Consider the following 12,542-nt stretch of genomic DNA (forward strand, 5'->3'; position numbering starts at 1 on the left):
TAGCTACGTAGCGACAGCAAAACTTACAAACAGCCGTGCGTGACAAAAGGCAGCGCCCTCATACAGTTAGATAAGGCCAGTCCATCCGATGCAGGCGGCTCTGGCAAAGAAACAGTTAACAACTTCAACCCAGCTCACCTTCTTTGCTGGAACAGATCTTCATCCGGCGAGGTGCCGCAACGGCCAATTACACACACGCGAGCACACATTCCTGGTAGATTACGTCGTCACATGAGCGCTGTTTACCTAGCGATTGTCTCGACAAAAGATCAAGTAATTGACGCTGCGATAACGTTGCTGTGAGTTTTAAAAATCCTGTCTCCTGCAGCGTTGTTGTGGATGCTGGATCCGTCTCTGCCTTCTTGGATTGTATTTCATGTCTCAGTCGTACCTGATTTAACACAGCACTGTTTACTGTCTGAACGCTGAATGTGCACAATATGACGGAGATTTACTACGGATGAACATTTATTGTGCACAAACAATTTAAGGCTTTGCTTTAGTTTAGTTTAATTAATCCTGATTAATGCATTTATATTCAAAGTTCCCATGAGGGAAGTGAACGTTTGCCTCCAGTTCAGTTTTTTAAAGAAAGTGCATTTTGTTTCAAACTTCCAGCACTGTTTCTTTGAATAAGACCAGTGTTTATTTAATCTCTACAAACTTTGTGTCTTTTCTGTTTGATGCTGACACACTGTTGTGTTTGCAGGGGTGTTTGTTAGCTGAGCTGCGTCTTGTTCTGTCTTTGTATTCTAGAGAAATAACTTATTTGTGTCAAACAGAGCTGAAATCCTTTGACAATATTGGTTTTCTGCTGCTCACATCCATGAGTGGATACAGAGCTTGTGAACAGAGACTGACGGACGGACGAATATAAAGGGGTTAGTTTGGTTCACTGACCTTTAGCTCTCTCTGAAACGAAGCAGAAAAACTGCACGTACAACTGCACTTCATGTCTTTCCTCCTCTGTCTCTTTCTATCAGGCCTCCATCTCTCTGTCTGTCTGTATCATCATAACTATCCCTCTCTTCTGCTCCAGATTTCCAGCTTCCAGTTTCCTGTTCGTTGGGTCTGCTGGATGAGATGCTGAACCACCCGGCTTTTAATTTAGCTTTCCCCTGTATCCCTCTCCACCACCCCACGCTTTTTCGCTCCGTCTATCCATCATCCTGTCCTCCTCTTGACCGCTCCATCACTCTGTATTTCCCTCAGCACCTCCTTTGCAGGTCGTTTCATGTCACTGCTGAGCTTCCCCACCTCAGACAGTGTCTATTTTTTATTTATTTTTTTGGGTTAGGTTAGTTGAGCTTCATCTGGTTTTATCTCGGTGATGGATTTTATTTTGCTGCTGTTAACCACTGACCTCCCCGTGACACTTCCTCCCATTTGGCCACACAGAAGAAAAAACCTCTGGGTTACCACCGAACCTTCAGCAGATACAGAGCTGTAACAGACGGAGAGCTGAACAGTCACTGCCTGCAGCTTGACAATAGAGACGAGACTATAACCTTGGTAATGGATTTTCAAGGCTGTAATGCACAATATAAAATGAAATTGTTGGGTGGAAGGAAATGTGGAGAGAAACTTTGCTATTCTTAGCTCCTTTAACCCTTACATGACCTGGACTTGCCTTCATCATGGTGAACTGGAGAGGAGTTGTGGGTTTAACTTTGCACTGAAACTCACACTGGTCTTAGCCTGTTTCTCAGATCTGTACCACAAACGGCACAAACAAAAGTCAAGTTTGTACCGAGGGTGACGCCAGAGGGAAGACATCTCTGACTCTGCTGTGAGCATTAGCTGTAGGTTCAGCTGTGCTTTGGGCTGAATGATAACAAACCTCCTGTTAGTCTGTTTAAGGTCCCAATGTTTTACACTTTATCTGTGGTTTACTTGAAGTGTTGATCCATAAGAAGATATATTTGTGCTTTTAAAGAACCAAAAAACCATCTCAGTGTGGTTTTACATCTCCTCTCTCAGGCTTCTCTCTGCAGCTCTTCCAACAACAGGTCGGAGAGCCAATCAGAAGAGAGGAGGCTCTGAGCCTCTCTTCTGATTGGCTGACTGTTTTTTGAGTGATCCAATAAAAATACAGCAGATTTCAGGTAAAACACTCCAAACCAAATCCTGCAAATGTTGGATGATGGATCCAGGTGGGCGGGGCTTGGTGACTGCTTTGTTGTGACATCACAAAGTTCGAGAAGTTTACACTGGAGGAGCTTTAAAACTCTTGTGTCAAAAACGAGCCCATTGTTTTTAATTTTCTATTAAGATAAACTGGAAATGTCAAACAAATTCAGCATTTAATCCCCTTTGCAGCCTCAAGGGCCTGCAATAACAGTGGGTTAGAAAAAATAAATTATCTTACACAAACAATAATTATAAGGAAAACATGATACATAATATCTGCCTCTGAGGACAAGTAAGCAATTTTACTTTTCCACTGGACATTGCCAGACACTAGTTTATTGCTTTGCTACTGTTTCTGACCGTCCTGTTCTGCAGAGAGAGAAAAAAACCCACTAGATTCAGATTCATTGTTACATTCTCTTGAGTAATTTGAATCCGCTTTCGCGAAGAGCCGGTCTTTAGAGGCTGGTTGTGAAACAGTACATATATTATATCGGCAGTGTAGGTCTCAGTAAGTGGGTGTTTCCTCCGCTGTCATGCTCTCTGGTTTGACCCTGACGTTAATGGAGTGTGTCTGAGGTCCTCCAGGGCAGACAGAGATGATGCACATCCTCCTCTGTGGTTTATCTGACACACACACACACACACACACACACACACACACACACACACACACACATTTTTTTTATCCCCTTAGTTTTGCTTTTATCTGTTGGGTTCTGTTGTTGCTGTTGTCCATTTGTCCTTTCCTACACTGTCTCTCTAGCGTTGTATCTTGTCCTCCTTTCAGTCAATGCTGATCCCGGCATGTTGTAGTGTGAGTGTGTTTGTGTGTGTGTGTGTGTGTGTGAGAGACGCTCTCCGTCTCCCAGACTCCTCCAGGCCGGAGGGAAAAACTACATTAAGATAAAGAGGAACCGGTGTTTAGAGTCATATTAAACTGGCTGGTAATGGTGCGGATCAGCCTGGACGCTAGGAGACTGATAGTGGGGTAAAGGCTGCAGGATGAGCCAGCGTTTACCAGCAGGGATATTAAGATCTAAAACAAATAACGCATTTTTTAATTCACATACAGTTTAAATATTTGTCTGAAGTGTCTTTTTTCAAATAGTTTGACATGTTTGTTTTCCCTCTTATATAAAGCTTCCTTATTCCCAGTTTGTCATTCGGCTTTAACAGATGGAGAAAAGGATATGGAAGCTTTATTGTGTCAATGTGCTTTAATGACATCAGCAATACAACAACACAATCCAGCCAAACGTCACTGAATAAGAAGATTACTGAAATAAAGGGGTTGACTGTGGGTAAACATGTCTAAAAGCTTGGAGCCACTGAATGTAGATACACTTTGATAGTGTTTTAATTTGAAGTTTGATATCCAGGCTCTGAGCCTCTCTTCTGATTGGCTGACTGTTTTTCTGAGTGATCCAATAAAAATATAGCAGATTTCAGGTAAAAACACTCAGAGAAACCAAATCCTGCAAGGTTTGGATGGTGGGTCCAGGTGGGCGGGGCTTGGTGACTGCTTTGTTGTGACATCACAAAGTTCCAGAAGTCCTGACGGCTGGTTTTAAGGCTCAGTTTCTGAATACAGGCTGTGTGCATTTCTCTGTGGACTGAGGCTTTGATACTTTCACAGTATTAATATAGAAGCTAGAGCTGATCTATAATCACACTACACATGGACACAGACCTTTACACTGGATAAGACCTTTAAAATAACCCAACAATGTGTTAAATCAGTTTCTCTGAGTCGTACGTTTTTCTCTGTTTCTCTGTTTTCCAGGGACCTGAGTGAAAACACCATCCAGGCCGTCCCAAGGAGGGCGTTCAGAGGAGCCACGGACCTCAAAAACCTGTGTGTGAAAGTCTACACAAACACACACACACACACACACACACACACACACACACACACACACACATGATAAAAATAGTGGATAAAAGAAAAGACATAACTAAACCTGTGTAAAGTTGTGTTTGTGTTCTTCTTCATCACCAGGCAGCTGGATAAAAACCACATCAGCTGTATCGAGGAGGGGGCGTTCAGAGCTCTGCGCTCTCTGGAAGTGCTGTGAGTGTTACAGACACAGATCGTCTCTGGGGATTATCACAGTCAGCTCCTGCTCATGTTTTGTGGCAGGAATATGAAATATATTGCAGATAATCATCTCCTCCATCACTCTCCCCCTGCTCCTCTGTTGTTCCCGCTCCTCTCTTCCTTCTCTCTCTCTCTCTTTCTCCCAGCACACTGAACAACAACAACATCAGCAGTATCCCAGTCTCCAGTTTCAACCACATGCCGAAGCTCCGCACCTTGTAAGTTCTTCAGCTCCTTTCACTACATTACCCAGAATGCTGAGTGTTCACTCTGGTTGTAAGTACACAGCCAGACACTTAACTCTCTTTTTTCCAATCCCATCCTACGTCTATGTCCTTCATTATTTCCTCCTTACTTCCTTCTTTTTCTCTGTTTCTTCTTCTATCCTCTTTCATTTCCTTCCTCTTTCCTTTACTTCCTCCTTTCCTCTTTCCTACACTACTTCCTTACTTCTTCCTTTCTTGTTCTCACCTGTTCATCTCTCCCATTTTGTCCCATCTTGTTTCTTCTTGATCTCCCTTCTCCTCCTTTCATTACCTCCTTCCTTTCTCCCCGTCCCTCCCTGTATTCGCAGTCGCCTCCACTCTAACTCTCTGCGTTGTGACTGTCACCTGGCCTGGCTGTCTCCATGGTTGCGGCAGCGGCCGGCGTTGGGCCTCTACACCCAGTGCAGCTCTCCTCCCACGCTGAGGGGCCTCAACCTCGCCGAGCTGCGCAAGAGCGACTTCGCCTGCTCAGGTGCAGCAGCAGCAGCAGCTCAGAGCTGCTCCACACACTAACTAACATGCAGGTCTGTGTGACGGGACTGGAAGCTGGAAAAAAAGTTTGTCCTGTTGTTTGTTCTTAGGTCACGGTGGCAGCGCCTTCGTTCAGCCGTGCAGCCTGGCGTCCGGCTCCTGTCCTCCGATGTGTTCCTGCAGCAACAACATCGTGGACTGTCGAGGGAGGGGCCTCACTGCCATCCCCGCCCACCTCCCTGAGGCCATGACTGAGATGTGAGTTTTACATTTAATCTAAAACAGTTAATAAGAGTAAAGAATGAGCTGCACGTTAGACTAAGATATACAATAATCACGTTGCAGCACTGTTGCATTTATACGTTTATTATTTTATAATAATAATAATATTAACAACAACATTTTACCATCGCTGTCTGTCTACTCCGCACATATGATATCTGTTGAACCAAGAATTGATGCCAGTGGTTCCCGACCTTTTCCAACTCTCTAGAAATGTTGTCCTCCCACCGCCGAGGCCGTCACCACACGGAGGTCAAATGAAACGTTCCTGAGCATGTTTTATTTTTATGATAATGTTCGAACATTGACGATTGAACTGAAAGCAGGTGGAGCTTTTTTGTTTTGCTAATGATTAGTTGGCCCACTTGCATCATGGCCCACAGGTTGGGAACCGCTGGTTTTAGGATTGTAAAAACCTTTTGACAAAATCTAATTTGTAATTGTAGATTCATGAAGATTTACATAAATAACACTGATTTGACTATTTCGTATTCAGGTGAGTCAGTAAGAAAGAAGATGCATTGATATCTACATTACAGTAAAGTTTGTTAACATTCAGCAAAAACCTCTATATAACTGTTTTGTAGAAACAGTTTGCGAAACTCCTCATGAATTCTTCCTAAGAGGATTATTACGTAATGTCACTTTAAATGAAAAGCCCGACAAAGAGAAAGAAAACGTAGAGAACCACATGCAGAACACAACACGTCTTTAACTCTGTGTCTCAGTGATGACGAAGTGACGTGTGAGTTACGTAACTGTGCTGCAGATACTTTGGACATAAACAGCATTGAAACCTTCCCTTTGACTCAACGCTCAGTGGGTTTTCTTCAGCCACTTAAACACACTCTGTTTATCCCGCTGCACTTCAGCTTGTGGCTCACGTTCGGTAGCGTGATGTGGGCCGTTCATCACAGCGGGTGGTAACTTGGACAGATCTAATAAATAGATTTTACAGGCCATTACATGTACTTTACATTTTCAGCCAATACATCAGGTCTTTTGATGTGAGATCCAGCATTAAAAGCTCAACGTGCCCGTCCTCGCTGCGGCGCGGAGATATGAACTCATGTCTGCTGGAAACCCTTGTGAGGGCTGAGCGGCATCAGCTGGAAAATTAAACTCTTGTACTTTTTTTTTTCTTTCTTTTTTTGGTGGGAAAATTGCAGAATGAATTTATTTTAAAATGATTGATCTGTTAATGGTAATCCGGTCAACCGAAGGAACCGAAGCGATGAAGAATCTGTAGGATGAAAAATCACAAGAAGCAGCAACTACATTATTTTTAATCCAGCAATTTATATCTCTTTACTTTAGGATCGATGCATCATGTTGACAAGTGTTTAAATAGTCTGAATGGAAACTGCAGACCGGCCTGCTGATGGAAACGATAACTCTCTCTCTCTCTCTCTCTCTCCTCTCTCTCTCTCTCTCCAGTCGTCTGGAGCAGAACGGCATCAAGTCGGTTCCTCCAGGCGCCTTCACCTCCTACAAGAAGCTTCGGCGAATGTGAGTCCTCCAGAGAAACACTGGTTCTTCACGCAGAGTTAAACGTTTCTAAATATCAGCTCAGGTCGAAGAAGCACTCATGAATGTTCCTTATTAAATGTCAAATATTAAATCCAAGAGAACAAGACAACGATGATTTACTCTGAAGTCAGTTAATGAAATAAAGAACAGCGATATGCTGAGTGGGTTTTATATCCCATCTGGCCGGGAAAATCGGGAAGACGTGGCTGAGGAGGAAGAAGAACATCACCTTCATCGAGCCTGCTGTCATCTAAACATGGGAATAAATCAGTGCGATGGAAAAGGAATTATGAGAAATTAGAAATTCACTCAGGAAACAGACTCTGTGAACTTTTCCAGTTTCAGTTTAAAGTTCGTCTGACCGTGGAGTTTGTGATCCAAATCCAAATCCAGCCAACCCTGTTTCTGTAGATTTATGACTTTCTTTTGACCAGTTATCACACTTGTCAATATAAAATGGTCGCTCTTAATCCGTGTTTGAGAACGACTGATCCAAACCACAGCTGACAGTGCTGAATGTAAAGAGTGCGTCCAAAACAGCACAACGTGCTGCACATGTAGGTCAACGCTCTCAAATGAAGATTTCGCTTTGGAGATTAAAATATATTTATTTGACTCTTTTTAGACGTTAAATCAGCAGCAAAATATTTCCCCCAGCTTCAAAGATTTGTAGTATAATTACGATTATTGTGACATTAAGTGATTAAATAATCATTTGTCTTCACCATCGAACCAGGGAAGCTGCGGCTTTACAGCTCCGCCCCCTGAGGTTTAATCTCCACCAATACCGTTACAGTATTTTTGCCTCCGGAGGGGGCGATGCCTCAAGAAAAGTTTGATGTTTTAAAAGTGTGATGTGCCAGCTGGATCGCTCTCGTCTTCCTCTGTCTCCAGTGTTCACTGGCCTGTGGTTTTCCTGCTCCACATAACAAACAGCCCCTGTGGATTTTCAGCTTCGAGGAGCGCTTGATTTCTGTCAGATACAGCCCCCATCGGAGGCCTTTCATGGGTCCTGCATGATTAAGAAAGCGTATATCATTGTGATCTGGTATTTAGGTTTGAAAAAAAAAAGATTCAACCACAATAATAACGTTCATAACTTCTTGACTTTCTTCCCTGTTTTAGTTTTTTTTTTTCTGTCTTTCTTTCTCTGTGGTTTTCTTTCTGTCCACTGCTGCTGCTTTCCTCTCCTCTCTTCCTCTGCCCATTTCCATCCTCAGACGTTCTTTCTCTTCATCTTTGTCTCTCTGTGGTTTTCCTTTTCCTCTTCATCTCACCCCCCCCCCCCCCTTTACCCTCTTACATCATCACTGTGAGACTGTCCTGAGTGCTAAAAGAGGGGGAGCTGATGACATTACCAGGCTGGTTTAAGTGGTTTGTCTTGAAATGTATTATGACAGTTGAGCGACTGACGTGGCAGCAGAACAAGGATTTTCTAATCTAACATGTTGCGGTCCGGCCTGCCAGACCGAGTCAGACGTGTGAGGCTCTGCTGCGACTCTGCCTTCCACATGTCAGGCCCACTTACAGGCCGGCCGTCTCATCAAGTGGGGTTCCTCCACTTTATAAAGGCTTTTTATTTGATTCGGTTTGATAAAATCATTCATGCATCTTTGACCCCAGAGGATACCACATGGAAATGAAAGAAAGAAAATGCACCATTGAAGGCTTTCTTCATCTGAGCAGGAGCCAGACTCAGCCTTGAATTAATATACAATACACAAAATACAGTTACAAGCGTCTTTACAAGAACAAACAGAGTCAGATAATAGTGTAGTGACTACGTCCTGTACCGCTCACTGAAACTCTCATGGTTTAGATGTGTCTAAATGTTTTGTATCATGATGCGGTTGTTTTCTGTCTCGTTCCTCAGTCTTCAATGTTCATAACTTCTGATAAGATTTAGGTGCAGAGAAAAAAAACAGCCTTGAAGCTCCTGTGTTTACTGCGCTGTGGATTACGTTTTCTGTGGACGGCCTCGGCCTCACATCACACAAATCAAATACACGGCTCCTACAAATAGTAAATAAGAGCCATGAAAGCAAAGTCTGGGTCGCTTCAGTGACTTAATCTGGATCTGGGAGCGACGGGGAGGGAAGATCTGCCAGTGTGAGGGAGCGAAGAGGGACCACAGGGAGTTAGTAGCTCAGAGATACTGCACAACAGGCCTCAGCAGACGAGGACTGCTGCTTTAGTTCAAGTTAAAATCCTGACACCAGAATTTAAAAAAACAAAAACAGGAAAGAGATTCTGTCGTAGACAAGAAGGGAAATAATGAATACGTGAGGAGCAGTTTCCATGGTGATGATCTGATCGTAGGGATGTTCCTGAGCTGATAGAAACAAGAGGGAACTAGTTATTTAATTTGTTTATTTAAGCTCAAAGTGAAATCAAGGATAACGCCGTGATCCCTGCCATGACGGGACAAAACATAATGAAGGAATCTACTGTTGCTGTGACTAAAGTGTGTGTGTGTGTGTGTGTGTGTGTGTGTTAATCTGTTTATCCAGAGACCTGAGTAACAACCAGATATCTGAGATTGCTCCAGATGCTTTCCACGGCCTCCGAGCTCTCAACTCTCTGTGAGTAACGCACGTCTGAGCGAGTGTGTGAACAAACTGCTGCAGTGTTATTAGAGCGCCTCCGCCAATATGTGTTTGCATATGTCTGTATTCTGCCCGTCTCTTACCTCCATATGTCTCGCCGCATGCGTGTGTGCGTGCGTGCGTTTGTGTGACTGCTGGTATGAATAATGTAAAAGTGGCGCCTGCTCTCTGTAAACAGACATTTCTTATGAAATATCAGGACGTACAAATAGTCACAGCGGGTGGCCTGCGGGCCTGGAGCGTGTGTACCAGTATACATGCATGTACTGTGTGTGTGTGTGTGTGTGTGCGTGCGTGTGTGTGTGTGTGTGTTTTGACTTGTTTGTGGGTTGTGTGTGAATGTGTTCTGTGCAGGGTTGTTAGCGGAGTGTGACGCCAACTAAACGTTCTGCCAGTGAAATAAGAGTCTTCCTGTTAAAATGATAATAAAACATCACAGTAACTAGTTACAGACTGATGGAACATATATAATATATATGTGTGTGTGTGTGTGTGTGTGTGTGTGTGTGTGCAGGGTCCTGTATGGTAATAAGATCACCGAGCTGCCCAGCGGAGTGTTTGATGGCCTGGCCTCGCTGGAGCTGCTGTGAGTCCAAACCGCAAGATGCATATATTTGTCAGAAGTGACATTTACACTGACTGTGTTTTTACATAAATGAATTTCAGGTGTCAAGTGGCTTGAAAGTGGCACGAAGCTCATTAAACTGAGGGATGGAAAGTAAACTGTGTTTCTGTGCCAAGTCAGGCTGATATAAATCTGTCTGTTTATTTATTTACCGTGCAATGTGTCGCACATGTGGAGCTTTCAGGTGTAATGATCGTGTCAGGATGCAGGAGGAAGTTAAACTGATGCGACGCTACAGCAGAAACTGGACCTTTATTTTTTGTTTTTTTAAAGGTCACATATTTTACACTTTTCCGGATGTTTTTGAAATCCATCAGAAGATATATTTGTGGTTTTAAGACCCAAAAACCATCTCAGTGTAGTTTTACATCTCCTCTCTCAGGCTTCTCTCTGGAGCTCTAGTAACAACAGGCCTGTGAGCCAATCAGAAGAGAGGGGGCTCTGAGCCTCTCTTCTGATTGGCTGGTAGGTAAAAACACTCAGAGAAACCAAATCCTGCAAGGTTTGGATGGTGGGTCCAGGTGGGCGGGGCTTGGTGACTGCTTTGTTGTGACATCACAAAGTTCCAGAAGTCCTGACGGCTGGTTTTAAGGCTCAGTTTCTGAATACAGGCTGTGTGCATTTCTCTGTGGACTGAGGCTTTGATACTTTCACAGTATTAATATAGAAGCTAGAGCTGATCTATAATCACACTACACATGGACACAGACCTTTACACTGGAGGAGCTTTAAGCCTCATGTTGTGTCTAAAACAAGCCCATCGTTTTTAATTTTATATCTGCAACACTAGTTTCAATAGTTTGCTGATTGGTTGTTTGTTGAGGATGATTCTTCATTATATCTCTGGCCTGTGGAGCTTGTGAGATGTCACATAGTTCCCTCTGCTGTTGCCCTGCAGGCTGCTGAATGCAAATAAGATCCACTGCATCAGAGCCACAGTGTTCAAAGATCTGGAGAACTTGGCTCTGCTGTCGCTGTACGACAACAAGATCCAGAGTCTGGCCAAAGGCACCTTCAGCTCACTGCACAGCATCCAGACACTGTGAGACCACACACACACACACACACACACACACACACTCTTTAAAGTCCGGCTCTGTTCGGTTCTCTTCCACCCGCATTCAGTTCGGATCTGACTGATGTTGTGCCCCCCTTTTCCTGTGATTTCCCATCAGCCACCTGGCCCAGAACCCCTTTGTGTGCGACTGCAATGTGAAGTGGCTGGCCGACTTCCTGCGTTCGAACCCCATAGAGACCAGTGGAGCTCGCTGCGCCAGCCCTCGCCGCCTCGCCAACAAACGCATCGCGCAGATCAAGAGCAACAAGTTCCGATGCTCCGGTCAGTGCCACTGTGTGTGTGTGTGTGTGTGTGTGTGTGTGTGTGTGTGTGTGTGAGAGAGAAATGACAGGAGGAGTGTGAATTAAGATGCGAGTCTGGGTTTGTCAGCCCCAGTTGATCGTGTCAGGTGCTGAACAACAGCAAGGCCTCCCTCAAGGGAAATATACATGTACACACAGTAGAAATGTCATATTCACCCAAAAAGCCTTGTGTCATGTGCACGTCCTATTAGCATATATATTAGTTAGTGACATTCTGCTGTCAGACACCGGCGCTCCACTGGCCCACAGCTCGAAATCCAGACTGCTGCACGAAGCTTCCTGCAGCTGGAGCCGGTCTCTGCTCATCCTGTGTGTGTTTCCACTACGACTACCTGCATTTTGTTCCCGGCCAAGATAAACTTAAAATGTGTTTGAAAACTGGTTTAAACATCTGAAAACAAAGTCGTCCATGATCCTCACATGTTAAAAATCTTATTGCAAATGTGTTTTGTGTTTTCTAACAATATTAACTGTATGACTTCCATAAAACAGCGAAAACACGGACGCACATTGTTTCGTTTCTCCCTTTCATGTGTAAAGATGTTAAAGTCAGTTTCATACAACACCTCCTCCAGGAGAGTGTGAGCATGTAACCTGCTATATTTGTGAGGACCAGTGTGTGTGTGTGTGTGTGTGTGTGTGTGTGTGTGTGTGTGTGTGTGTTTGTTCCTTTAAAGTCTCCAAACCTTTTCACTGACGTGGTTTTCTTTCTTCTGTTTTTCACGACAGCCAAAGAGCAGTACCACATCCCAGGTGATCATGTGTGTTTGTTTGTGAATGTGTGTATTTGTGTGTGTGTGTGTGTGTGTGTGTTCGTGTGTGTGTCTAGATAGAGCTAGATCTTAATATCTATCTGAAGCAGTTTGACACACACGAGTTCATCTGTTTGTCCTCCGTGTGTGTGTGTGTGTGTGTGTGTGTGTGTGTGTGTGTGTGTGTGTGTGTGTGTGTGTGTGTGTGTGTGTGTGTGTGTGTGTGTGTGTGTGTGTGTGTGTGTGTGTCCAGGCACCGAGGACAGACGTCAGAGCTACGAGTGTAACAGTAAGCCGGTGTGTCCCGCTAAATGTCGCTGCGAGGCAAATGTGGTCGACTGCTCCAACCTCCGCCTCACCAAGTTCCCTGAACACCTGCCGTCCTCCACTGAAGAGCTG

General features: G+C 44.2%; 1 protein-coding gene across 1 annotated transcript in view; it reads left to right on the plus strand.

Annotated features, from left to right (window-relative positions):
* LOC130165502 (slit homolog 1 protein-like) overlaps nucleotides 1-12,542 on the plus strand; it is a 63,263-nt gene that overhangs the window by 29,570 nt on the left and 21,151 nt on the right. The window contains exons 5-16 of the mRNA XM_056370830.1: nucleotides 3,917-3,988; nucleotides 4,133-4,204; nucleotides 4,378-4,449; nucleotides 4,806-4,969; nucleotides 5,079-5,226; nucleotides 6,688-6,759; nucleotides 9,291-9,362; nucleotides 9,901-9,972; nucleotides 10,910-11,053; nucleotides 11,187-11,350; nucleotides 12,121-12,144; nucleotides 12,397-12,541. Coding sequence (XP_056226805.1) covers nucleotides 3,917-3,988; nucleotides 4,133-4,204; nucleotides 4,378-4,449; nucleotides 4,806-4,969; nucleotides 5,079-5,226; nucleotides 6,688-6,759; nucleotides 9,291-9,362; nucleotides 9,901-9,972; nucleotides 10,910-11,053; nucleotides 11,187-11,350; nucleotides 12,121-12,144; nucleotides 12,397-12,541 — 1,221 coding nt within the window. The remainder of the gene's footprint in view (nucleotides 1-3,916; nucleotides 3,989-4,132; nucleotides 4,205-4,377; nucleotides 4,450-4,805; nucleotides 4,970-5,078; nucleotides 5,227-6,687; nucleotides 6,760-9,290; nucleotides 9,363-9,900; nucleotides 9,973-10,909; nucleotides 11,054-11,186; nucleotides 11,351-12,120; nucleotides 12,145-12,396; nucleotide 12,542) is intronic.

The sequence above is a fragment of the Seriola aureovittata genome, chromosome 3, assembly GCF_021018895.1.
Source record: "Seriola aureovittata isolate HTS-2021-v1 ecotype China chromosome 3, ASM2101889v1, whole genome shotgun sequence".
NCBI classification, from domain to species: Eukaryota; Metazoa; Chordata; class Actinopteri; order Carangiformes; family Carangidae; genus Seriola; species Seriola aureovittata.